The 26,517-nt window shown below is 47.9% G+C and overlaps 1 protein-coding gene across 2 annotated transcripts; it reads right to left on the reverse strand.

Moving 5' to 3' along the window:
• LOC100720824 (CSC1-like protein 1) lies at nt 1–26,517 on the reverse strand. 2 transcript variants are annotated; one of them, XM_063236653.1, is made up of 23 exons: nt 26,060–26,517; nt 25,464–25,662; nt 24,213–24,292; nt 21,953–22,019; nt 21,065–21,102; nt 19,182–19,324; nt 15,344–15,395; nt 14,981–15,089; nt 14,064–14,134; nt 12,381–12,461; nt 12,050–12,278; nt 11,843–11,976; nt 10,819–10,956; nt 9,539–9,692; nt 7,560–7,666; nt 7,358–7,444; nt 6,699–6,761; nt 4,526–4,688; nt 3,524–3,629; nt 2,374–2,541; nt 1,803–1,918; nt 1,458–1,520; nt 1–536 (listed from the first exon to the last, which is right to left on the reverse strand). In XM_063236653.1, the coding sequence occupies exons 2-23, from the start codon at nt 25,647–25,649 to the stop codon at nt 357–359; spliced, it is 2,535 nt and encodes an 844-aa protein (XP_063092723.1). In that variant the 5' UTR covers nt 25,650–25,662; nt 26,060–26,517; the 3' UTR covers nt 1–356. The 2 variants fall into 2 exon arrangements, with proteins under 2 accessions (XP_063092723.1, XP_023420464.1); XM_023564696.2 differs by having other exon boundaries at nt 12,050–12,173; nt 26,060–26,515.

Genomic DNA, 26,517 nt, shown 5'->3' on the forward strand with positions numbered 1-26,517 from the left:
CCTGGACTTTCCCAAAGGTACTTTATTAACAGTCTTCACAGACCCTGCCTATGGCAGAGTAACATGGGTGGCACCACAGAAACCATAGGAAAATAGGAATAGGTTGGTGCTCACCCTTGCTTTGAGCAGACACTCAGACTTTTCCTTGTCATATTACTCCCCATGGTGAACATCGTCTTCAGGGTCAATCTGGGAGACAACTCCCACCACATGATCTTGGCTTCAGATTCTGGAGACTGTTGAAGTGGTAGATCTGGAAGTGGGAGTCCAGGAAGGGGGTTCACTTCCTGCATGGGTCCACTGGCAGGCTGGTCCCACTCTGGGACTCAATCAGCTCTGCTCTGAAGACAGTGACTTCACATATGGCTTGCCACGGTGGTAGAAGGAATCACACTTTCCTCTGGGATATGGGACACGTCTTGGATGGGAAGGTTCCCACTGATATCACTGATGGTGCCATAGGTCTGCTGCTGCTGCAGGTTTATCAAGGCTGTCCTCTCTGAAGCCAGACTACTCAGGATCCGGGGCACATAGGGCTGCCAGCAAATGGGAGTTAGTGCTACCCAACATATGCCACCCACAGAACTTCCCAAAAGCCCGAGAGACACAGAAAACCACATCACCACAACCTGGTCCTAGTCCTTGTGATCACACAGAAGGCAACGCAACAGAGAAGCTTCCTCCAATTGCCAGCACAGGATTTTAGAATCTTTCACTTTACAGAGGGAACCAATCTGTCTACACTGGGCTTCCTCCCAATCCCTGTGGCAGCTGCCTGGCTGGGCCCTGAGCCTGCCATGCTCCTCCTAGAGGGGTTTAAAGCCTCCCTCTGTCCTGCTTTTCCCTGACCTGAGGATCCAGGACCTTGTCCTCTGAGGCTTGCCCAGGGATGGACACTGATGAGCGTGCTCGACTCTTGGGAAGAACACTGCAGAGAAGGCCAGTCCCATCCTAGCTTCACATCCCGTGACTCTAGTACCCACTTCCCAGGACCAGGACCCCAGAGGCCAGAGGCAGGGAAAAGCAAGGAGTTTGTTTGGAGCATTCTGGCACCATTGAGGGCCCCACAGGGCAACTGAGTGGATGCTGATAAAGCCTCAACTCACAAGCATCAGGAGTGCAGAAAAAGAAGCTAGTAGAGGCTGGCCTCAGAGTGGGCACACAGTGGAGAGACTAGTCACCTCGTCAAAGAATGACAAGGTTAAGATATCCAGGTTGGGGCTGAGGGGTGCAGCACTAAGCCAGCATGTTCAAGGCCTGAATTTGATGCCCAGTGCTGAAGGAAAAAAAAAAGATTCAGAGGAGGGGATTCCTTCTCCATTGATACTAATTCAGAAACATGCCTGCCTGCTCTGTGATCAGAGGTCCTCTCTTTTAGCAAAGGATGGGCAGACACGTGAGACTTTTACCCCCAGAGCAGCAAGGGCAGCAAGCAGTGGGCAAGCAGCACGGCTTACTGTAAATGGTGGAGACTCCTGGGCCTCTGCATCACTTCTTTCCTGGATTGCAGATTCTTCTGTCTGTAGATAACAGCGAAGAGGTGCACCATGAAAGTAAGTGATCTCCCTGAACTCACACTCTCCAAGCAGAGGGACAATTTGACATCAGAACAATAGCACCAGCTGGTTCTGAGTTCCCAGCTGGGCTGGAGTGAGTGAGCAAGACAGAGGTGGGAGGGAAGTGCCACATCACATCCAAGTACCCTTGCCTTTCCCAGGGAGGGGCAGATCTGGAGAGGGCTGCTGCTGTTTGTTTTGACTCAGGAAGGGGTGGGGACACCATGGTCTCCTTGGATCCTGTACCTTGTAGTACAGAGGGATGAGGTGCTGGAAGCAGCCAAAGCAGGTGTAGGCCATGCAGGCCAGGATGGTGAGCAGCACGACCAGGAGGGTGAACAGGGTAGCAGGGGCCTGCAGACCTGAGGAGAGAGATGCTGGTCTTGGGGCTGGGGTGGGGCTATCTGCTGTGGGAGTGAGCCCTCCCCGACAAGCCCTAGCCCTGCCCAGCCTCATCTAGCAGTCAGAATAGGGTCCCTACAGCTGGCAGTGGAGGGGACTCACAGGTCTTCTGCTTTTTTGTGTTTTCTTGAGTGTCCTTGGCCCTCTGCCTCTTCCATCCCCTTCACACTGTAGACAGTGAAGTCAAGGACTACCCAGCACCCTTAAAAGCAATCTAGACCAGCTTCCCTTCTTTGGCTCGGTCCCGAGAGCTGTCTTCAGCCTGGTACATGTCTGGGGAGGACCTGCTGGCGTGCTGGTCGTGGACACCACACACCCAGCCCTTGCCTGGGCGCCATAGTACTTGATGACTGGCTGCCACGGTGGATGTGGGACTATGAGACAGAGGGCTGAACCTGTTCATAAGGGCACGCACCCAGGCGCAGGAAGGAGAAGAAGAAGAGCCAGAAGAGGCAGAGGATGGGTGCAGCCAAGGCCTGGTTCACGGCAGCGAAGTGTAGCCTCTTCTCCAGCTTGGCCGGCAGATACACGAAGTAGAGGTTGTGCCGGTCCACCATGTACTTGAGTAGGATGTAGATGAGGCCTGTGAAGGTGGGCTGTGAGTGGGTGGACTGAACTCACCCTCTTAACAGAGAGCCCACCTGACACTAGAACAACAGCACCAGCTGAGTCTGAGCTCCCAGTGGGTGGGGTGTGTGTGCAAGAGGCAGAGGTAGGAGGGAAGTGCCACACCACACCCAAGGACCCCTGCCTTCCCCGGGGAGGACCTGTGAAGGTGGGTTGTGAGTAGGTGGCTGCCTGCTCTTGGAGGGTAGCTAGTCTGCATGGAGTTAGGGGTTGGGAGTGCTGAGCAAAGTCTGAGGCTAAATTAGACAAAAGTGTATCGTGACTGCTGGCTGTTCTCCCTCTCTCCTCACCTCCTTCTTCACTTCTCCCTGACTCTGAGGGAATGGGAGCTCCTGTGTTTCTGCCCTGGACCATACAGTACCTGGCCCAGACCTGCTTGCCTCCCATACTGAGCCAGCCCTCAGCACTCACTTCCCACACTTCGGTCTCCTCATATTGTAAGGAGCCCAAGGCTCTGACCAAGCAGGGCATAAAGGTAGGTGATGGCTTTCTGGTTTTTCCAGGCCTGGGGGGATTGAGCCCAGGGCCTGGCATGTGCTCAGCAATGCACCACTGCGCTGCCTCAGCCCTGCTGGCTGAGGTAGAACCAGCAGCAGCAGCAAGACAGTGCTGGTGTAGGGTGCAAGCTTGCAGGCAGGGGCTGGTGGAGCTCCACAGCAGGGGGCTTAATGAGCATGTGTGGAGTGCTCAGGTGGAACCCTAGCATGCACACAAAGCCAGCAATGACCCAGTAACAGTGCTAGCCCACAGAAGCACTAAGGGAGATCACACTTTAAGGCCACAGACAGAGTTCGCTCAGGCAGAAGGTAAGGTTTAGTGCCATATGTTTCCCTAGCAGCAGTGGTTGCAGTGGCCACAAGGGTCTGCTGAACCATGAAGCTATCCCTGAGAGCGGGTGGAGGCAGCTGTCTGTGTGCATACGCACGAGGGCCACTCACCGAACGGCACGATAATGGGGCAGGTGATGCTGTAGGCCATGACGACAGTGAAGATGCACAGCATCCAAGCGTACCTGGCTCCAAACTCGAACTGGTAGGCCTGGTTCTGGGAGCAGGGGGTTGTGAGGCAAGAGACCCTCAGCCACCCTCTGGGGAGGCATTGGGGCCCCTGGCCAGCCCATGGCAGATTCTCAAGTCTGTGCCCAGAGCACAGGCAGGTAGCAGATACTCAGGCCTCTCCCAAGGTGGCAGAATGTTCAGAGAGGCGTCTAGGAGGGGACACTGTACACAGTCATATGTCTAGGACAGGGCACAGTGTGCCCACTCAGGTCTCCAGGGCACAGGGATTGGAGTCAGCTGCCTTGAGGCAGAGCTAGACTAGGGACAGCTGTAGAGAGATTCCTGGACTTGGCATCACACGAAACACCAGCTCATCCTCTTCTGGCCATGTGTCCTCAACCGGTTTATTTTGTGCCTCTGTGAAACAGGAACACTAGTGCTGCTGGTCTCCTAAGGGGGCCCTGAAGAGTAAATGGATTAAACGTGCCTCTCTCACGGCACCTACCAAGGCAGAGGGAGTAAGAGGCCCCCATGCCCTCTAATTTAGGGAGTGCTGGAACAAATGTTACCAATTCAAAATGCCTTTGATACCTGGCTCTGCTAAGAACACATGCAAATGGATGTGTTCCATGGAAAGGCTTGTCCTTTCTTCATGCTGGGGATGGAACCCAGGGCCTGGTGCTTCCTAAGCAATGTTCTATCAGTGAGCACCAGTGTGGCCCAGAAACTGGGGACCCTAGGTGTCTGCATGTATGGATGTAGCCAAACTGGTCACAATGCAAAAGCCCCAAGCTCTCTCCTCCATCCCTCGTGAAGGAGCCATGTTGTTGAGAAGCTTCCAGCAGAGATGGCCCTGGTCTAGGTGCAAGAAGCAGGGATGGGCAAAACTTGAGCTGTGTAGAGCTGAGCGGCTTGGGGATCGGAAGGAGTCAGAGGCGTCACCTGCTTGATGTTCCTGCGATCAGCAGCCGTGCTGGCCATAACCATGCGGAAGGTGTAGACGATGAGACCTGGCAGCCGCAGCAGCTCCATACCATTGCCGATGAAGGCTGAGGCGATCACATAGTTCACGAAGAAGGCCCCCTGGTCTGGCAGGAAGACACACCTGGTGACAGGGCCAGTGTGTGAGCCTCTTCCTCCACTGAGGAGAGGCACACACCTGAAAGACTGTGCTTCTACACATACTCTGAGGGACACAGACACACACACACTGTGCATGGCCACAGCTCAGAGCAACCCAGAAGGCAGGTGGCACTCAAGTGTCCATATGGGGTCAGGGGAGCCTCCCTTATGAGGTGACAGCAGGGACACAAAGAAAGCTCTCAAGGCCCCAGAGAACATGGGTGTAGACAATGGCACATCTGAGGAGTGGCATGGCTGGCCCTTTCATGGAACACACTGAGGCAGATGGGGAAGGTGGCACTGAGTGTGAAAGGTTGGGGTTCCTCTTGGAGCAAGGGAATACACTGAAGTGAGAGTTGAGGGCAGGAGATCATTCAGTTGGCTTCATGCTGGCCTGAGTTCCCCAGGCAGAGGTGTGGTGGAGGTGGAGAGGTGTGGGCAGGGTTTGGATAGCCTCAGAGACAGAGCTGTGGGTTTTGCTGATGGACAGGGTGTGGTGTGGAGGGAAAGGAAGGGGACCCTGTCAACTGCAAGGCTCTCCACAGAGCAACTAGATATTGTGAAGGAGGCATGGTTGGAGGATCATGCCTGGACAGAAAGCTGGCATTTGGGGAAGGACATCTGCAGTGTCTTGCAGGGCTCCATCTGAGTCAGAGGCAGGACAGTCATCAGGGGCAGGTAGGGTGACACAATGGATGTGGTCTGCATGTGTTGGCTGCTGGCATCAAATTCAGGTTTGGCACACACTAAGCATGGACTCTGCCACTGCATCTATGGTTCCTTGTTGACACATTGTAATGCAGTAGCTCAGTGGCACTGGTGTCACAGTACAGCTGCAGTCACTGACAGCGATAAACCCAGAGACCCAGGGCTGAGCCCTCAGGGAGTAATATCTAGACCTGTGAGACTCAAAGTATCCCTAGAAGGCTAGGAATGAGGAGCCCAGGCTGACTGTCCACTGGGCAGATTCTCAGGAGGCTCACAGATTACAGAAAACAAGGAGGGCTGGCCTTTGGATCTGTTAATCAGGATGTCACTGTCCACCTGCAAAAGAGCTGGTTGAGAACATGTGTATTGGGCTGTGATTCCAGCTCCTCAGCCTTCAGTCTCCCCAGTTAAGAACTCATTTACAAAAATCCACACATTGGCACAGTAGGCATTGAGACTGCCCTGTAACTGTGTCCTTGGAAAACCAGTCCTGACCTCTAGCCTCTGTGAAGGCTGGATTTTAAGCTGTACTTATGTATTTCTGCTTCTTAACTATAGTGGCACACTAGTTCACAATGTAAATCTTTCAAAGATTCTGGTTGTAAACTGATTTGGACAAGAACCCAATCATATTCAATGGTTAGTTAGGTTCAACATTGACCCAATGGAAAGTTTGATTTGATTCTTGTCCAACTTAGTTTGGGTCCAGAACTGTGGAAAAAATTAAGTTCTTGAAACAAGCTCGCTCTGTAACTGGGTAATCCTTGATGAGTCACTCATCATCTCCGAGCCTCAGTCACTCTGTCTCTAAATGGAGATGATATCACTGGCTACTTGATAGCCTACTATAATGTTTAAAGGGAAAAAATTGTTTGAACTACTTAGCACAGTGGCTTCTTAAGCAAATGCTATTGCACGATGTGGGCAAGGTATAATCTTACAACACTAATGAGTGCACACAGGAGCCATCCTCCTCACAAAAATAATCACCAGACCAGATAGCTAGCTGTTCTGCAGCCATGTTCAATGACTCTTCTGCTTCAAGACTACCTGGCATCCTTGAGCCCAGGCACTTCTCACCTCTGTGGCTGTGCTTGTTAAGTTTCAAAGACTGACAGTGTTGATAATTGAGGTTTGTCCTAAAAATGGCCCATGTGCATTCAGCTCCTCTGGAATGGGGGAGCCTTGGTGCCTGACGTTCGATCAGAAAGCTTGGTCTGAAGCACAACCACCATGGCATGTACCCAAGACTGGTGTTCCAGGACCCGAATTGGCTTATACTTACTCCAACCTTATAGAGCCCTCCGAGGAAGTGTTGTCAAAGAGCCACCGAAAGAAAAAATCCAGGCTGAAAAGCAAGCGAATCTTCTAAGAGTTTATTTCTTTCTTTTCTATCTTCCTGGACTTTCCCTCTGCCCTCTCTTACTTCTGTAGTGCTAAGGATGGAACACAGGGGTTGGTGCATGGTAGAGAAATGCTCTGATGCTGGGCTAAATCAAGTCTCAGAGTCTATTTCTAATACGCCATGTGATCACAACATATTCGCTTTTGTTCCACTATGAAAAGAGGGTGAATTTTGAAATCTACCATTGTTTTCTCTGATGTCAATTACATAGTGTGATTCACAGGGCAGGTTTCAGGGAACTGTCCTCCTTAAGTTAAACACAACTATGATTACTACGAAACTCTGTGTGTGTGCGTGTGTGTGTGTGTGTGTGTGTGTGTGTGTGTGTAGGAGAGGTCTTCAATAAACTTGTGTAAGCTAGCTCCCTACCTCAAGAAAGATCATATTTCTAGGACAATCCATAGGTCAGCACAACTGCACTCCCGCTGGTTACTACAGGCCCCAGACCTGTTTGCAAAACCATTTGCACTCCCCTGGTAGCAGTGCTCTACAGATGTGGCCCTGATTCTGAACCTAGAGCAGGAGATGGTGGGATATACCTGGTGAGGCCAAGGGAGGGCAGGATCAGCACCATGAAGATCAAGAATATGTAGACCTTGGTCATCATGTTCCAGTTTTCCCCCGACCTGCAGGAAGCCAGAGTGAGCACTCACAGTCCCAAATGCTCCAGGTGCCTAGTGAGGCCTGTCTTGCGCTCAAGGCCCCAGCTGTAGTCCAGAGTCCTCCAGGCTCAGCACTCACTTTGTCCAGTGATACTCCAACAGCGTTGAGTAGTATACAATGGTGGGCAGCAGGGCTGCGAAGGACCAGAGGAGGAGGGTTGGGAAGAACTGGCTGATGATTGGGTTCTGGAAGACAAGGCCCAGCAGAGAGAGAGTGGGGGGTCTGTGGAGCATGGCACTGAGGCCGTGGTCTGTTAGGCCAGGGCTCAGCATCACGCGGGCACAGACATCAAATGTCAGCTGAAAAAACAATAGCACTTTATGGTACTATATAGCTCTTTAAATCAAAGAAAGCTCTTTCGGGTACAGTGCGCTGCACTTAACGTGACAGACCAGATTGGGCAGGAGTCTTTACTTCTTATAGGAAACCAATGGCTAATATCTAGGGTCAACTGCATGCTTTGGCCAGGCTCCTCTCCATGCCAGTAGGCCAGCTGTACTTTTCTGCACTCTGTGGCCCCCAATCATGTTTATGCTGGTTCTAGCTGATATTGTCATTTTGTGATTTGATTAACTTAGTTCACGGATTAAATGAACATAACAATATATTCTCTTTGAAAGCTAAACTGGAGCGGGAGCTAACTCTGAGGTAGACTTGCCTAGCATGCTTATGACCCTAGGTTTGATGTCAAGCACCACAAAACAAAACTTAAAACACAAAAAACGAAAACCACATACTTTACCACTGAGCTCCGCCACCAGTCTAAATTCCTGCTTTGTTTTACAGAAAGACAAACTGGAATCACAAATGTGAAATAAGAATGTAGCTCATATAAAACAGACAAAGGGGAGCGAAGAAGCAGACCTTTTCCCTACTGGTGTGGTGGTGCAAGACTGGAATCTCAGTGCTCTGTGAGGATTCGGAAGGAGAACTGCAAGTCTGAGTCCAACATGGGGCACTTACTGACTTTGGGTCATCCCATCTCAAGATGAAAAATAAGCAGCACTAGAGACGTAGCTCAGTGCAAAGGCCCTTGGCTCAACCCTTAACACTAGGGGAAAACAAAGAATTGGCACAGAAATGATGGCATTCTTGCTGCAAACTGAAATCTCACAGCTAATGCATAATTTAGCAATATTTACTATATAGTGAGTCAGATAAGGGTATCAACTACACGCTGGCTCAGAGGTGTCACATGACAGGTATTCTAAATCTAGTTCTGGGATAAAAACTCAGGCTAAGAATTTGTGAGTCAGGACCCGGGCCCCAGGGCTGCCACCCACGGTGCCTTGCTGGAGGATCATTACCAAAGTACCAAGTGTAACGGGAAAGAATAACTGATTCACAGAGGCATTTCAACAAGGTTGTGAAGAGAAACCAATGTCTCTTTCTACATATGCTCATTTGCGTTTGGTGTAGTTGTTGTCTCCTTGATTCACCTTAGCCTGTTTAGTTCTGTTTCTGAGATGGAGTCTTGCTATGTTGTGTAGAACTCCTAAGCCTCCTGAGTAGCAGGGTTATAAGGGCACAGCACCATACCTAGCCTTCTAAGGTGCTTTGAAAACCATTCAATATTTATGCACAATAAATGAGTTCCTAAGAAGATTCTCAGAAACTGAAATACAAAAGAAATCATCCATACCTCCCCAATCAAGAAACATCTTCTCAGTCTTTCCCATCCCTTCTCCCTAGTGGCTAGCATACAGGTGTCACTGGCAATGTCACTAGACCCATTGCTCAGAGACTATTTTATAACCTGATGTAATTATAAGCCCCTTGTGTCTGTATACTGTCCTCAATGTTTAATATATGTTCAATATTTTATTGGACTAAAATACCTTGTTCATCTCAAAAGATCCTTACTTTTTAGTTTGATTGCATCAATTGAGCAGGTATATGTTGCATTATTCTAAGGCACGGTAATAAACATGGTCATGCCTTCTTCTGCCTCAGAAGTTCAGATGAGCTGAGTGCTTGGGCCTTCTGGTTCAGGGTCCTGTAGGCCTCTGTCCCGTCCTCCCCAAACTCTAAGCCTTTTTCCTGCCAGTGTCACTCACGTTCAGCGCGTGGATGGGCTTGGTAACATTGAACTTATCCATAGTGGACAGGATGATGGAGGGTGTGGTCAGGAAAAAGAGCACCACGAAGAGGGTGAAGTTGATGCTGAACCACCGTAACCACCAATGGGGGCCCTGGTCGGAGAGGTTCTGCCTGCAGAGAGGAAATGGCGCACAAGCTTCTGTCCCTGGAACAGGCCACCAGCACCAGCTGTACTGGAGCTGAGGTAGTCAGGTCTGATCCACACAGGCCAGAAGACTTTCCCAGGCATCTGGCTGGGGTTCATTCAGGACTTAGGGGGAAAGGTACATCCTCTGCACTGACCTTGTGCTACCACAAGGCCAATGTGTAGGTGGCAGCTACAGCCCAGCACACAGCCTCCCCAAAGTGATGCCACAAGACCCAAACTGAACAGACAGCTTCTGCATACCATTTCCTGGCTATCTGCAGGGCCATGTGCCTCCCATCACTTTCCTCCCAATAGGCCATGGGCTAGGGTCAAGGGGGAGACAGGCAGGGACAGTGGGGCATGAGCAGAGCTAGAGCCAGCCTTGGCCCCACATTTCCACCAGGAACTGACGGATACATCAGTCCCATGCTTGGGACACCCTGTGAAGCAATGAGCAAACCAGTCAGTGCTGAGCTCAAATTCAGTGGAGAGGAACCAAGGCAGCATGGGCAGGCAGCTGTGCCCAATCTCACTCATGCCCTTGACACAGCTCAGAGCACTGGCAGGTCCCCAGCCTGCCTTAAGGGCATGCTGTCAAATATGGCAGGTACAGGTGGCCATTCAGCACATGAGACATGGCTGGTGTACCTAAAAATGGTGAAAGATTTTGAACACTAAGTATTAAAAGAAGAATGTGGCTATGGCTGTGGCTGTAGCTTGGTGTTGAGCATCTGCCTGGCTTGTGTTCCATCCTCATACTACCAAGAAAAAAGAGTATTCCAATTCCATGCTAAAATATTAAAACTGGGGGATATGTGGGGAGACATTTATTATTAAAATTTCTTCCTCTGATTTCCTTTTCTTTGCAAATGTGATACAAGGAAATCTAAGTGATTGATATACATACCCTGTACCCCCTGGGTTTCTGCTGGACAGTGCTGCCTGGTGGAGTAACATTCAGAGAAGCTCTGAATACCCCGGGTTGACCCAGAGGATCCTGTGGGCCCTGTAGAGATTTCCACTGAATGTCAAGTCACACCTGGTCTCCAGGTGACCGTTGGCCCCTGAAGGAGTCAGGCCACCCTCCATCCTGCCCACACTGACTCTCACCAGCAAATGTCCTGGGGGTAGGCAGCCACGCTGACCCTCCACTTGGAGACGTGGAGCTCTCTGCTGTAGGCAGATGAGTGGGATTCGCCTTTACACTGACAGCTCTGACATTTGCAGGTTCTGAAGTCCTTCAGGATGCTGCCAGGATGCAGAGACGAGAAGTCAGAGCCTGGGCCTGCTGCAGCCCTGTGCATAGGAATGGCACAGGCAGGGAACGTGCAGCCTTGGCTTCATTGCTGCTCTTTTTACAAAGCCGATTATATGCAGGAGAGGTCACGCTTAGCTCACAGGCCAGACTGCTTTGTCCCCACCATTCCCACAGACACGTCATATCTCTGCAGGTTCAGCAACCAGGTTGTGCATCAGTCTGTCTGCCTCTAGTTCCCAACCATGTCCATTTACACACTGCACCCTATTAGGATGATGTGACAATCTTTCTTCTTCTAGCCATGACCTTAGCTTCATTTTGCATATCTTGAGGCCCTGGGGCACTGTGGGCCCTCACAGTAAGACCCTGGAACCCCAATGAGTGCTAACATGGGGTCCTAGAGCACCTATGGGTGTCCACACTGAAACCTTGGAGCACTCATGAGTCCCACAGTGAGGCCCTGGAACACCCATGGGTGCTCTAAGTGAAGTTCTCAATTACCTATGGGACCCTACTTTGAGCCCGTGGCACCTTTATTGGTAGCCAGAATGAAGCCCAGGAATATCCATGAGTTCCCAGAGAGAAGCTTGAAGCACCCATATGTTTCCATGTTGTTCCTGTGGCATACCATGGGCTCCACACAGTGAGGCTCAGGAGTACCCATGTGTCCCCTACTAGACCCAGGAGCACCTATTGTCCAGCCACAGTGAGGCTTTTAGAGCACTCACAGATCCCCACAGTGAACCCTGTACTTTAGAGTCACCCACATCCTGAGCTCCCTGTGGAAGAAGGACAGTAGTATCTGCATACATGACATAGTCAGTGATCCACATGGTGACAGAGTCAGGTGAGGGAGGCTAGACAGGTTGTACTCACTAGCTGGCCATAGACTTTTCTCGGAAGGTGACGAAAGCCATTCCCAGGGGCTTGTCCTGGACCTGGCACTCCTCCTCCATGATCTCCTCCAGCAGTTTATTGTACAGGTGTGTATAGTAGGTGATGGCATCCTCCTGCCAGGAGACACAGCCTGTGGGTGACATGGTCCTGTGGGTCAGGAAACCTGCACAGGGTGTTACTGCTCACCCGCTCACTGCCACACACTTTACAGCAGCAAAACTGGCCACAAGGCTTAGGGTTGACGAGGGTCAGCTCGCCTGTCCTCTTCTGATGGTTCATGTAGTAGGCCAGGCTCTTCTCAGTCTTCTTTCTGCGGAGTTTGGAGCAGGTGCAAATGGGCAGACTGAAGTCCACAATCTGTGGATGTCCCGCATCACTTTTGCTATCAGCCTCCAGCACAGCATGGCACTCTGCTCTGAGCAGGAAGGACAGGCTGATTCCCAATTCTTTCCTTCCCATGGAGGAGTCCATCCCAGCCAGGAGGGTGGGAACCTTAGTGCAGGGCCCTCTCTCTTACCTCTCCCCACACAGGTAGATCATCTTGGCCACATTGTAGCACAGCTGAACATCAGTCACCTCACAAGTTGGGTAAACGTGCCTGAGGGACAAGTTGCAGCCATGGGATGGATGAACCAGCCCAGGAGGAAGACCTCACTCACCTCCATGGCAGGATGTTTGGTTTGTGCTGGCAGTGGTCTCTTTTTTCTCTTCTATTTACTCCACAGGTGGGAGAATTTTGAAGTTTAATACAGGGAATTTTCATTTTTCTTTTGTTTTAGGGCTATAGAAATGGATCCCAGGGTCTTGCTTGTGCTAAGCAAGCCCTCTACCTCTGAGTAAATTTCCAACCCCCCAAAGGCATCTTTGAATGGCATGAAGGGAACTGCATATATAGTGACAAGCATATATATGCCCAGTCAGCTTTCCATCCTAGATGTACTGCTCATGGCTGAGGTATAGCTCAGCAGTATTTAATGGGTCTTAGCCCTGGGTGTTATCCTCAATTCCACACCTATTATCCTATCTAGCCACCCAAAAGAAGAGATTTCTTATTTGTTCAGTTTCAGTATCTAACTGTTTGAAGGTCAGAGATTTTTAGAGTCTAATGACAGCAAGAGACCCTCAGCCCAGAAAATGTCTGTGTCCATAGAGGCAATCAACAAAATGTCTATGAACTGATTATTGACTAGGTACTGTTACATATATTTATTTATATATAAACCTCATCATAAATTGTAAGGTTTGGAACTACCAAGGCTCAAGGTCACCCAAGTGGTGAGTGTTAGAGCCAGGAGCCAAAAAATCTGGGCAGCCTAGGTCTGAGGTTCATGCTAGCAGGCACCATCATGCCCATACCACACACTGAACTGGACACAGATTCCTGGGAACTCCAGGACTATGACAGTCCCCACATGCTACTTTCTAGATGCTTGTGAACATTTTCTCAAGAAACAGACAGAAACATATGTAGTACCTAGTGTGTATATAGAGGAGAATATTTCTTAAATTTATTGGCATTACTGAAGAACTCAATGAATAAATATTAAATATTTATTTCATAATTCTGGTATTACTAATAGTTTGCTTTGCAAGAGCTTTACTTTTAAATAATGTAAAGTTAATCTGTAGCCAAGACCTATAGCATGCTTCAAATTAGTTACTGCAGAACTGACAGGAATGCAGGGAGAATCAGATCTTGGTGCTGGCCAAAAACCTCTGACTGACCTCTCTTTCTCTGACCCAATTCTCCCAGAGACCCCAGGGCCTGCCTTGATTCTCAGCTGCAGCTCCTATCTCCACCTGCGAAGACTGTGGATACAATTGGAAACGAAATGTGACAGCAGAGCTGGACTTCAGCAGATCGTTGCTAGGTAGGCTGGGAACCAACCAATAAATGACCAATGTCTTCCCTGCTCAAGACTTTAGTGCTGCTTGGCAGAAAAGCTCAGTTCACAGCTCTCTAACTGTGCATAGCAGATATTCAGAACCAGAGTGAATCATTTTCTTTCCCATGTGCTTTCAAGGTGATTATTTGCTGCTGTCCAGGCTCACTCTCTGGACACTGGTCCTGTAGAACAGTTATGGTTGCTTGCAGAGAATGGGATACCTCTCAGGTTTCATGTCCAACACCTACAGGGCTGCATCTGGACTCATGACAACTCTCCCCACCTCACCCCTATGATCCTTCAGTCCTGCTTACTCGAAGTAGCTCTCTAAGGCCTCTTTCTTGGCACCTTTGGGGATTCCAGAGATAAACAGGGTCCGTCTCACCTGCCAGAGAAACAAATCAGGTCAAAAAGTCACTGAGGCAAGCCATTGCAGGTGGCCCAGGTTTCCCTCTGACTGCAATTTTCAGAAAGAAAACAGAATCAAGCCAGGCACATGGGACACTTCTGTAATCTCAGCACTCAGGAGGCTGATGGTGGCAGATAATTGCAAGTTCAAGACGAGCCTGGGCTACAAAATGAGACCAAGGCCAGCCTGAACTAAATAGTGAGAACCTGTCTCAAAAAAACACCAAGAGAAAGAAAGATAGACAGAGAGAGAGAGAGAGAGAGAGAGAGAGAGAGAGAGAGAGAGAGAACAGAGAATCAAAAGGCCATGATTTCTTGTTTCTTGTCCCATGGCCTTACAGGGCATATATATTAATGTATTTACAGCCTTTGTCAGCTACAAACACTCCATTTCCAAAGCTCTGTGAGAATCCTTTGGGGGGACAGGAGGTGAGGGAACAACTAGAGAGTGACAGTGACTCAAATGGGCTGCCAGGAAGAGCAGAGGAGACTGGGGTTGGAGACATGACACAAAAAGAGGGGCTGGCCTCAGCCTCTGTGTCCCTTCTCTTCTGCTGTGCTGGGGCAGATTCAAGGCTGGACACACTGAATCAAGCACTGCACCTCTGAGGTGACACAGGCCCTTAACCTAAACTTCCTTAGTCCAGTATAACCCCACAGATCAAAGAGTGAGTTACAGAATGTGGGGCAAATGTTCAAATCTTAAAACAATCCATTAGATGACTAAAAAACAAAAGATGATGCCAAGTGAAGCTCAATATGCAAACCAGGCTACAGGGTCTGCTGAGCATGTGTAGGGCCCTGAAGTCCTACCCCAACTCACCAGGGTCTCCTCTGTGTACTTGATGGACTGGGTGTGGTGCCGCATGAAGGCCACTGTGAGGGAGAGGTAGATGACAGCAAGGACAGTATGCAGCCAGAGGAGGTCATTCCTGAGGGGACAGAAGAGGTAGGACCAATGGCTCTACTATAGCAGATGGCTACAAAGGCTCAGTGAATACCACAGAAAGGCCGGGACCCACTGGCCTTCCTGTACCCTAAGACCTCTGTAATGCCCACAGACTGGGTGCCCAGTGGCTGGCAAGGTGTCCAGACATCAGTATGGCCATCCTGGCCTGTGCATCTGCCATCTCTGTCTTCTTGTAAATTCTCCCATCCACAACCCTCTACCAGGACCCACACTCACTCATTCTCCAGATTTGCTATGGTTGTCCTTCCAAAACTGTAGGGGTCTTTGTCTGTGGAAAAGCACAGAAATGGAGTCTCATGTAGGGCCATGATGGGGAAAAAGCACAACTTTGTTGGCTGAGAGAGCTCTGGGGAGGTGGAAGACAGTGCCCAGACCGGTGTGGACACCCATGATCCTTTTGGAGATGCATGTAGGGCCACTACTGCATTCCAAGGTGCTCCTTAAGAACTTCTCAACTTGCCACACTGAGAAAGTGTTCACATTCTTTTCCTTTGGAGATTTTTTTTGTTTTGATAAAACTCAAAATATCCTAAGCTGTTCCTAAAAGAAAGATATGTAGTCACTAGGCATACAAGTGCTTTTGCAGTGGCACTGGGAAGTGGGGAGATACAATTCTACACACTGATATTAACTGAGCATCACAGACATCTTCCTTGCCCAGAAACTGTGGCCTCCTGAGTTGGGTGAGAATAGGAAAACATAAACCACCACCTGAAACTCCTTCATCCTATCAACCTCTGGGTTTTAGAAATCCTGTTTAGATATAACCAGAAAGTGGTCTTGGGGGCCCAGTTGTAATCCTGGGTTTGGAGCTATTCTCCTCTAGATTTTTACTCAGTGACAGGGACCTTGTCAATCATCCCAAGACTGTCTCTCAAGTGGAATAGGCCTTAACTCAGGGGTTCTACTTTACTACAATGAACCTCTACCTCAGGGTCACCCCTCTGCTCCCTGCCAAACAGTGTGGCAGAAGATGCCCTCTCCCTCACAGCTAGTATACTTGTTTGTTACTTTCCCAGATAATAAGTTTTGGTTACAGCTCTTATTACTTTGTTTCTTACAAGTGCCTGGTCACTCTGATGTATAACTGGTTACTATGATGCAATCGCAATCTGCAATTGACAAGCCATTCTGCCTATGCACTTTATATTTGCTTATCCCATATAGGCTCCAGGCCCCCAGAGATCAGGGCCTGATATTTTGGGAATGATCTTGATCAGCACCAATCAATATAAATAAATCTGCTTCCAAATCCTGGGTGTCATTTTGGGGTATCTGTTTTCTACTGCATGTTGTGCATTGGGCACTGGTCATGGCCCTCATGGACAGAGCAAGGACCTCTCTGGTCTTTACAGGAAGGTGCACCTTGAGATTTCTCAAGTCTTCTCAGAGGTGTAGAGGAGGATTTCTGGCTCCCTGCTTGAGCAGCTCACATTGGACACCAAAGGAAGGAGGATGCAGTCTATCTGCCCATTTGTTTGCCTGCCTAATTGTGGTGAGACCCCTGGAAGAACCCATTATTCTGTCTGTGAGTACTGCTTGGTTTGAGCAGGAGAGGCTAATGCCTCTTATTAGTCAGGACCATCCTTGAGAGAAGGGGATTGAAATGTTTAACCACTGAGTGCCTGTTGAATGAATGTGTGAGCAAATGGACTAGACAGCATGAACAACAGGCTTCTCTGTCTGTGCACCAAGACCAGGAAGCAGTGGTCGAGGTGGTTTATTGGGCCTACCTGGGGTTCCATGGTAATTTACATATGGCATAATGGAGGTCTTGCCTTCCATCCTCCTTAGCTAAGTCACCCTAAGTCTCCTGTAAGGGGTATATTGAGGAAGGCATTCGAGTAGTTTCTGTCTCTCAGGGGCACTCACTATTCGTTGCATCACTGTTCAAGGGTTCACAACAAGGGTTCAAGGGTAGGAAGTTAAAACCCACAGCCTCTGACTGTAAAAAAAAAAAAAGCTTTTATAGAGTTAAAAATGAAACCAAACTGCTTCTTGTGTCTCAAAAAAAAAAAGGAAAAACAAGGCCCATTCTTCCTAAGATTTCTCTCTTGGCTTCCCTCTCCTGACTTGTCTACTTCTAGCCCACGGAACCAGTTCCAGTTTGATCAGTCTTTGCTTGCATTTGGCCACAGAACCCCTCCCCCCAGAGACATGCTTATCCTCATCAGATGGTATCATCCAATATCCACCTGAGATGACTGCTAACAATTCCCTCTGTGTTCTACGTTTTGACTGAGGAAAAATTGGACTGTTAGCCTTGACAAATAAATTACCATCTTTCCCAAAGGCTGTCCTGGCTAGAAGCATAAGAGCAGTCAAGCATTTCTCAAAGACATCAAAGAGGAGGGAAAAGGTCAATCAATCACGTTACCCAGAAACTAAATAAAACAAAGCATCTTATGTCCATAAGAAAATTCTGTCTGATAGATTACCATATTCTGTGGCTATAAAGGCTATGGACACAAAAATAAATGCCCCCACCACCTGCAAGTCACAAAGAAATCTGACTATCCAAACCCATTTCCACCAGAACCTCTGTTCAGCCTGTCAGGCCTGGATCAATAGGACAGAGAACCCATGGTTGTTGCAAAGTTGTGGGCAAACCTGTGATTTTTCTGGTAAACAATGGAAAAGAACTCTCTGCATTCAAAAGTCTTCTCTGTCAAAAAGTTACAATCCCTTGGGCAACTGGGACCCTTGCCTCATACCCCCTTTCCCAGGCACAAACTTGCAGCCTGGGAAGACATCTTACCAAATATAAATTTCTGTCACTAAATCAGTCAGCATCCCTCTTGTCTAATCTTACACTGAAAAGATGATCACAATCCTGAAATTCTGGAAAATTCTCCTCCCAGAGGTATGATCCAAGACTTGCCTCCAGGTATGGCCATCAATTACACTACCTCACTGCCACCCCCTCTGCTGTCAGACGTCATGGGAAGCATGAACATTCAGTCACACATCAGCCTGAAAGACTATTAATCACCTTGGGCAACATCTCTGTGCCATCAATAACACAGCTGGTAATAAGCTCCACAAAAGTTTAGCTAAAAGATCAACTATTAATTCTAGGGACTCCTGCACACACATGTAACCCAGATGCATATTAACTACCTCTACAAGATTCAGAAATCCAGTTTTAGACCCACCATTCCAGAGTTCTGGGGAATTTACCTGGGAAGATCCTCCAGGGCTCACTTTGAAGAGACAATGCACTCAAAGCCCTGCTCTGCTCACTCCAGATGCTGACCAATCCACACATGGCTGAATCTTGAGACACCATTCATGGGATTGCTCCATACCCATGATCCTTGCCCAGTCCTTGCTTTCCTGCCCCTCGGCTAGATATTAGTTTTGCTTTAAACTTTATGGACAGTTGCCACAAGAGAATAATCACTTAACCAAGATTTGATGAGCATCTAAGGCATGTTGAGCACTCTCCTAGACTAGATTAACATCCTTACTACCTTATCAGTGAAGTGTTATAAAATGGAGAGGCCTAAATTATACCCCTTCATAAAAGCAACTTAGGGGAAAACTTTGTAATAAGACAATCTTGGGGATCTTATATAGGACCCATCCTAGGATCACTGACAATCCTAATGTTACTGCTGCTAGTTTGGTCTTGTCTAGAAGATCACAAGCAATATGCCAAGAAAAGATTTTCCAGGGAAATTAAAAGGAGGAAATATAGCAAAAAATGCCTCCTTTCCGCCAGTATACTACAGTTTGTTAGTTTCCAAGGTAATAGTTGTGGTTACAGTTTCTGTGACTTCTATTTCTTAGAAATTGCTGGTCATTGTGATTCATAGGTCACCATAATGCATACTGTAAAAACCAATCTTCAATTGAAAAGCCATTTTGCCTCTGTACTTCATGCTTTCTTATGCCATATGGGCCCCAGAACACCAGAGATCAGGGATCAATATTTTGGGAATGATCCTGATCAGTGCCCACTGATATAAATAAATCTGCCCCTAAATCCTGGGTGTCTTTTCAGTATTTTTGTTTGCCATTGCAACAGACAGATGTAAAGATGAACCATTACCCAGTAGGTCTCCCAAGAGGTTCACTGGCAGAATGATGCACAAGGACAAAACATTGACCACCACCAGCAGGAAGATGAGGTGCTTCTGGAAGGACAGGTAGTGGATGGCATCCTCCCCACATCTCTTCAGGATCTGATCATCACTGACCAAGAAACAGAAAAGCAATTGTTTTAACAGGTGAGACTATCTGACCTAAACATCACAGCAATCCTAGGAGATGGGGGGGGGGGTGTATCATCCCACCCCTTTTTGAATTTTTGCAAAGCAAGATCCAGAAAGATTGTCCACACTCACGGTCCCTAGACCATCCTGGAGGCTCAGGATGGACCACTTGCTACCTTCTGGCACTTGGTACATCTGTGTGACCGTAAAGATCTGGGTGCTTGGAGATGGACAGCCCACAACCCTTCTTAATTCTAGAGGAACAGAGCAGGGAGAACTGCCTTTGGAATACAGCTCAGGTATGAGGCCTGTGGCCACCTTCTTTCCATCTCCCCTGCTCTAGTCATTCAAATGTCAGTGTTCCTGATTATTCCTGCTTCCTTCCAGGTCCTCGCCATGGCCCCAGAGATGGAGGTGGCCTGCTCCAAGCTCCCTATCTATGAAGTGTTGTGTGAGGAAGTGCTGTGTCCATCAGGGTGTGGATACTCATGTCTCACACAGCCCCTGCTAGAGGGGAAGGGGCTATGCTCCTTCATCCTTTCTACATGTGGCTTCCCCGCTGTGAAAGGGTTGAGACAAGAGAGTAGCCCCTTCTCCTGCCTCTGTTCAAACCAAGGTCACGCCTACCTCCCTCACTGTCTAGCAGGCTAAAGAAGTGAGCAGACACTCAATGCTGTGCCTGGCCAAGAAGATGCTCACAAATGTGCCTGGGAATGGAAGTCCTGCCTGCTACTTCTCTTCAGGTCAGAGCTATACAGCATGTTCTCACTTAAATTAGCCACCCTCCGTATGTATCTTTTTTTAGTAATTTTTTTTATTTAAGGAGAAAAAGAAAAAAAACAGAAAAAGGGTACAAGTTATACAGAATTTCAGAAAAGATAAACAATAGGAAATCACTAGTAGATTACATATTGTTATCTTAGAAATAGTTGTTCAAGTTAAAAAATTAAAGCATATAAAGTGGACTTTCAAACAGTGGGACTGGAAACAGTTTTGTTCAATGATCCAACAAAACTCAGTAATATGGTTATCTATCGTATACACTTAAATATACATGCAGTTCTATTCTTTAGAGCACTTTCTTTTTCTTTCTTTTGTACAATGACTATTACACATTTTGGTTTTTATTACTCGCACAGTTCTTATTACTTTTTTGTGAAGAAAGTAAAACCAAATGTGACATAACAGTATAGAGTCAGTCAAATCAAAAGGATGGACATAATAGATAATGTAAAAACAAAATACAAGGTGATCAACAATGGTTACCATACTGCCTCTTGCTATCTTAAAAATAATTGCCTATATCATCAGTTATAATAAAATAGAACAAAACAGTAAAGAATAAAACCAAAACATTGGTGACATTACAGGACTTTAAAAGAAGATAATAGTCAACCGGAATGGGCATCATAATGGATCTTATTGTCTTTACAGTTGTTGCCTATTACTTTCAAACTTGGTACTATCAAGCAAACCAGAACAGAGGAAAATCAGTCAAAGCAAGATGGTGAGGGCTATACAGGGTTTCAAATCAAGTTAATAGGAAATCAAAGTGGACTGTTAAAGATACCTCCCATATAACTTTAACAGTCACTTTTATTCTGTCTCCACATAATGTCTGAGGAGCACGCATCTTGGCTCTGTCTGCCTGGATAGACAAGTGCATGGACAAGGCAGCCAACTGAAGCCACCCACCCACAGTCACTGCCCAGGTACTCACTGTAGACGGAAGATGGCCATCAGCCATGAGCAGCATCCCTGCAGACAAAGGGAGATTACAATCCAGTAGCTGGAACCTGAGAGGCAGCTGACTTTGAAATGAACTAATCACTAGCCTCCTGCTAGATAAACATAGCATTTCCATCCTTTATTGGCAAGCTGTCATTTGTTCAGATACCAGAGCCTGTTGACCCTGGGTCTTGGCAAAGTGTGCCCTGTGCTTGTACCTTTCTCTGAACCTCTATGTTATGATAATCTGAGGCTTCCAATCATGAAACTAGGATCCAGAGTTGCTGAAGCTAAGTGTGCTCTGGAGATGGGGGCTGCTGTCCCATTGTTTCTAAAGGACCAGACTAAAGCGGGGATAAGGAGAGGAAACAAGCTTAATCAACTGGATGATGCCTTGCAATTAAGATGATGCCCTTAGTGAAACAGAAGGGTGAGTGTAGGTCTTACTGACCTTCACATCTTATAAAGTTTCTACTCTCTAAAGCTAGCCTGTTTATCCTGTTGGGAAAGAAAATACCTGTTCATCATTCAAGTATCTCAATTTGGATCCAACAATGACTAAGCACCTACTGGGTGGGTACCTGGTGCTGGGGAGAGGGCTAAGCCAGGCTATAGCAGACAGGACAAGGCAAAGCCACAAGGATAAGACACATACATGGGGGAGGCTGGATCCCCCAGCCCTCTCTGCCTATGAGTCATGACGTCTCTGAATGCCAGGTACACTGGCTGGGTCTCTCCTGGGTCCTTGTCACATACAGGGGCCTTTGTTGATGTGAAGGGGAACACTGTCCAGTTCTGGTCACTCCAATGTCACAGGGTACACCACCAACCACCACCCATCCCCGGCCCAGCCACGCCCCACTGCACCCTGGTTACCAACCAGCTCATTTTCAAAGTCTTGCTGCTCTGAGGAGGAAGATGACGACAATCTCTGCAATTTGTACTTACTAGAGACACAAAACAAAAAAAGTGACCAACAATTGTGAAAAAATGAAGTTGGAAAAATTAGTCCAGTATTTTTCTGCCTAATCTGAGAACTCAGGATCAATTTTATCAAATCTCAGCGACTGGGACAAAAAAACAAATGACTGCATGAGAAACAAAGTATAAGTAATTTAAAGAGCAATATACTAGACACATGATAGGAAAGCGGGAGCTATCTGAGAGCTGGGAAGGGGCTTTGGGGGCGAGGGGAGACAGAAGGCAGGGAAGAGGAAGTAAACGGGTGAAGATGCAATACTGAGATGCACCAGTTCCCCGTGATAGATATTTTTATGTATCACAGACATATATGCTGAAAAAAGAAAGAGAAAACTAAAGAGTAAATATGAAAATAAACTTCTAATTATGTGACAAGTTGTATTATTTGGTTTACTATTGAATTGCAAGTTTAGTTTTTTTGTTTTTGTTGTTGTTGCTGCTGTTTTTAGACATGGTCTTGCTACATAGTTCAGGCTGGCCTTGAACTTGCTATGTAGTCCAGGCTGTGCACAAACTCACCAAAATCCTCCTGCTCTGCCTTCTGAATTTTGGGATTACACGCCTGCACCAGCACATCCAGCTGCGAGGTTTATTTATTTTTTTGTATGTTGTGAAATTTTTCTTTCAGTTTGTGTCATATATATATATATATATATATATATATATATTTTTTTTTTTTTTTTTTTTTCTCTCTTGGGTTGGTTTTGGTTTTCTTGAGACAGGGTCTTGCTGTATAGCTTGGGCTGGCACTGAGCTTACGTAACCCAGGATGGCCTTGGACTTGATGTGATCCTTGTACTTCAGCCTCTAAAATCCTGGTAATACAGGTGACTGCCACCACGCCTGGGCTTTTTCCTTTCCTTTCTTTCTTTTTTTTTTAAATAGTGTCTTTCAAGGAACAGAAGTTTTAAGTCCAAATTAATGATTTCTTTCAAATTTAAATATTAAAAAGATTAATTGCTTTAGGAAAAGAGATCCAAGTGGAGTAAAACTGCCACACAGGGCAGCAACAGGTCCAAAGACATCAGAAGATACTTCAAGACTGATACGATTGGCCTCTGAGCTGGGCCTGGGCCTGGTCTGGCCTCTGGGACTTCAAGACAAAGTCTGTTCACAGCATATTTCCTAACACGATAAGTCAAAAATGAGACAAGGACTATTTTATCCTATTGTGGTAACCATGGACGCTAAACAGTTGGATTTCAAAGAAGAAGCCTGAGAAATGGCTGCTATATCTAAGGAAAGCAGTTCACTTGATTACCCTCTCCTGACCCAGACGACAGAGAGGAAAATTAATAATACAAGACATCCTTCAGGATCTGTGAATGGAGTAAGTGCACTTGAAAATACTCTGTATATTATCAAGCCTAAGATATCAACGCTTGTCAGGCATATGATTTCATGAACCACTGAGAAGAAAACAATCCTGTAATTAAAATATGACCACTACTGATAATAAGATGAGCCCCACTTCAGAGACAGATATGGCAGAACCCTCATTTGTGAGCTGATGCACTGTGACACTTTAAACAGTGGTACTTTAATCAGATCCTTTCCTCTGAACACCCTATAAAAGCACCTTGTGAAGTAGAGCTGCCTATGCTAGGCAGTTTGTGCTTTTCTCCTGCCTCTGGCTCCACCATCCTGCTTGCAACAGCATAAAACAGGAGGAATCGTAATTTTTGAAGCATTTACACATGGGTGAACGGCCACACAAAACGTGATGAGCCTGGAGTCTGACGAAGCTCAGGGCCTCCTAGTCTCACAAGCCCTTTCCCATGACAGCCTGTGCCTTGCTTGGCTGGTGGCATCAGAAAGCATCAAATGTCCCAACAGGGGTGCCATGGTCCTAGGTCATAGCCCCAGGGTTCTACAAATCTCAGAGCAGAGACCTCCGCCCAGTCAGTGACTCCAGGTCAACTCCATGAGAGTGGTGGCCCTCATGCACCTCAGCAGCTCACCAAGGCCCTGGGAGCTGTTTCCTCCACTGAATGGGGCACAGGAAAGTGTGCAAGGCACTCTGTCTTTAGAGGAGGCAACCACGGCAGATGGGCAGGGAGGGAGGTTCACCTGGAGATGCACCCTCCCACACAGGTCCTGCCTGGGCATTCTGACACATTCCCACACATGCACACAGTCAGTCTAGGATGTCTTTTTACCTGTCTGCTTCTGACACCTGGGCAATGCGGCCATAATCCCAGAATCTTCTTCTTATGATGGAAAACGCCAAGATTAACAACTAAAAGCAGTAAAGAAATCAAGTAGAAGTGCACTGCATAGGTTGAAAGGCAAAGTCCACCTACCCAAACCAAAGGAAATCACCTGGGCCCAGAGAGGTAATGGGGGTCTCCTCAGACCACACAGCTCAGTGGGCCAATCCTCCCCTTGCCTTTTTCACTGTCTCCCAAGTTGTGGCACTTAGCATGGGAGTATCCCAGGGCACACGTGTGAACTTGCCCTTTGCTTTAAGTCAGGACAGGTGCCATGAGGCCTGGTGGCAAGCCTGACCTATACAGTACCTCAAGTGGGAAAGCAAGATCTGGCCTTAAGCAGTCGCTCTTCTCCTCACACAGAGCTTTTTTTTTAATTAATGGGTCATTTTATTGCCCAGGGTGGCCTCAACTCTTGATCTCAAGAGATCCTCTTGCCTCAGGTGGAACTATAAGTGCACACCAACAATCCCAGTTTTAGAGCTTCATCTTATTATGATTATTCATTATTGTTATTATTTGAGTTTTTCTGAGACAGGGTCTCACTATGCAGTTCAGACTACACAAGTCTTGTAGCCCAGGCTGGCCTCAAACTCTTGATGATCTTCCTGCCTCAGCCTTCCAAGTGTTGGGATCTCTGGTATGTGCGACCATGCTCAGTTCAGAGCTTCATTTTCAATACAGAACCAGGTACTCAACCTCCTAGCAGAGCAGAGATGACTGGCTTTCAGGCTGAGTTTAGTTTTCTTTAAAGTACTGTGCAAATGACAGCACAGAAGATGTGTGAAATAAAACACTGCAAGTTCCTGGTGCTCTGGCCTGTGTCCACTCAGCAGCTGGGAAAGAGCAGCAGGCCTATGTCCCCAGAAGCAGGAGGGGCCTGAAGTCTCTGCCTCTGTTGGCTCTAGACTATTGTTCACCACTCCCCAGTCTCCCTGCTCCTTCCCTCAAGGTTCAACAAGTACAGCTGGACATGTTCCTTATCAACCCTGCCAGCTCTAAACTGAAACTGGAGACTACCTGATTTGTTTACTAAGTTTGCAGGACTGGGTGTGGAAACCAGGATCTCCCATGTGGTAGGCAGGGTGCTACCACAGAGCTGAGCTTCTGGCCCAGAAATGGATTTTAAAGGAAGGTCTTATCAAGACATGCTGGTTTCAAACACACAGACAAGAGGGGATGTCTTCACAAGGGTCTCACCAGGAAGCAGCAGACATCGATGAGCAGGACAGTGGGGATGCCTCCGAAGGTGACCCCCTGGAGCACGGTGCTATTTTTGGCAGAGTTGTAGCAGTAGGAGTCATTGGGTTTGTCCCCCAGGCCCAGGCCCTCCCGGAGGGACACAGTCTTGGGCCACCACAGCTCCAGGAATGGGGATTCAATCATTGCACCTCCCCCTCTGCAAAACAAGATGAGACAGGTAGTCAGCACGCAAAATTTCTCCCAGTTTCCCCAGTCAAGGGTTGGTGACTTCTGGGCTGTGGGGTGCAGGATCCAGAAGCACAGAACTGGGGAAGAGCTGAGCACTGGACTTCATGGGCTGGCAGAATGAGGGGACAGTATCCTCATTATGAAAAGAGCTGAGATGCTCAGATGGATCAAGCAATGGCCCACCCAGGACAGCACAGGGACACCCCAGTGCGGGTGAGAAAGGGAAGTACAGAGTTGGTGGGGCTCCTGACTGAGAGAAGCTGAGGTTGCTGTAGCCTCAGGACTGCTGCCACAGGGAAACAACTTCCTGTGGGAGCCTCAGGGGCCCAGGGAACAGACTCAGATCACTGGAGGCCCACCCAAACCTCAGGCAAGATGTTGCTGTTCTGAGAACGCCACAGCTGGGTCTGGGAGAGGGGCCCACAGGCACGCTGGGACCAGGGACCTGTCCACCATATGCAGCTGCTTGAAGCAAGGCTTGTCTCCAACAGCTCTTTGCCTAGGACACCTCTTCCTCCTGCCATGGATAGCACAGCAAATTCACTGAGAGCCCGGCAGGGAAGGGGGCACCCAGAGGGTAGAAAACAGAAGCAGTTGGGGGGCACAAAGGGCAGGCAGAACCCACTTCAGCCCCTCATTCTGGTGCCTTTCTTCTCAGAGGGTCAGCATATCTGGAACAAACTTTGTCTCAGGCTGGGTGCTGGACTGTCCTTCTGGCCCTGTAGTGTCTATCCCCTGGCTGGGACTCAGAGCCCAGGTTCTCCCCTGCCTCCATGCTGTGGCTGAGGAACCAGGGGAATGTGCAGCCCCTCTCCTTTAACTC

This window comes from Cavia porcellus, unplaced genomic scaffold (assembly GCF_034190915.1).
Source record: "Cavia porcellus strain 051 isolate PalLab524CR breed Dunkin Hartley unplaced genomic scaffold, mCavPor4.1 scaffold_26, whole genome shotgun sequence".
Taxonomy (NCBI): domain Eukaryota; kingdom Metazoa; phylum Chordata; class Mammalia; order Rodentia; family Caviidae; genus Cavia; species Cavia porcellus.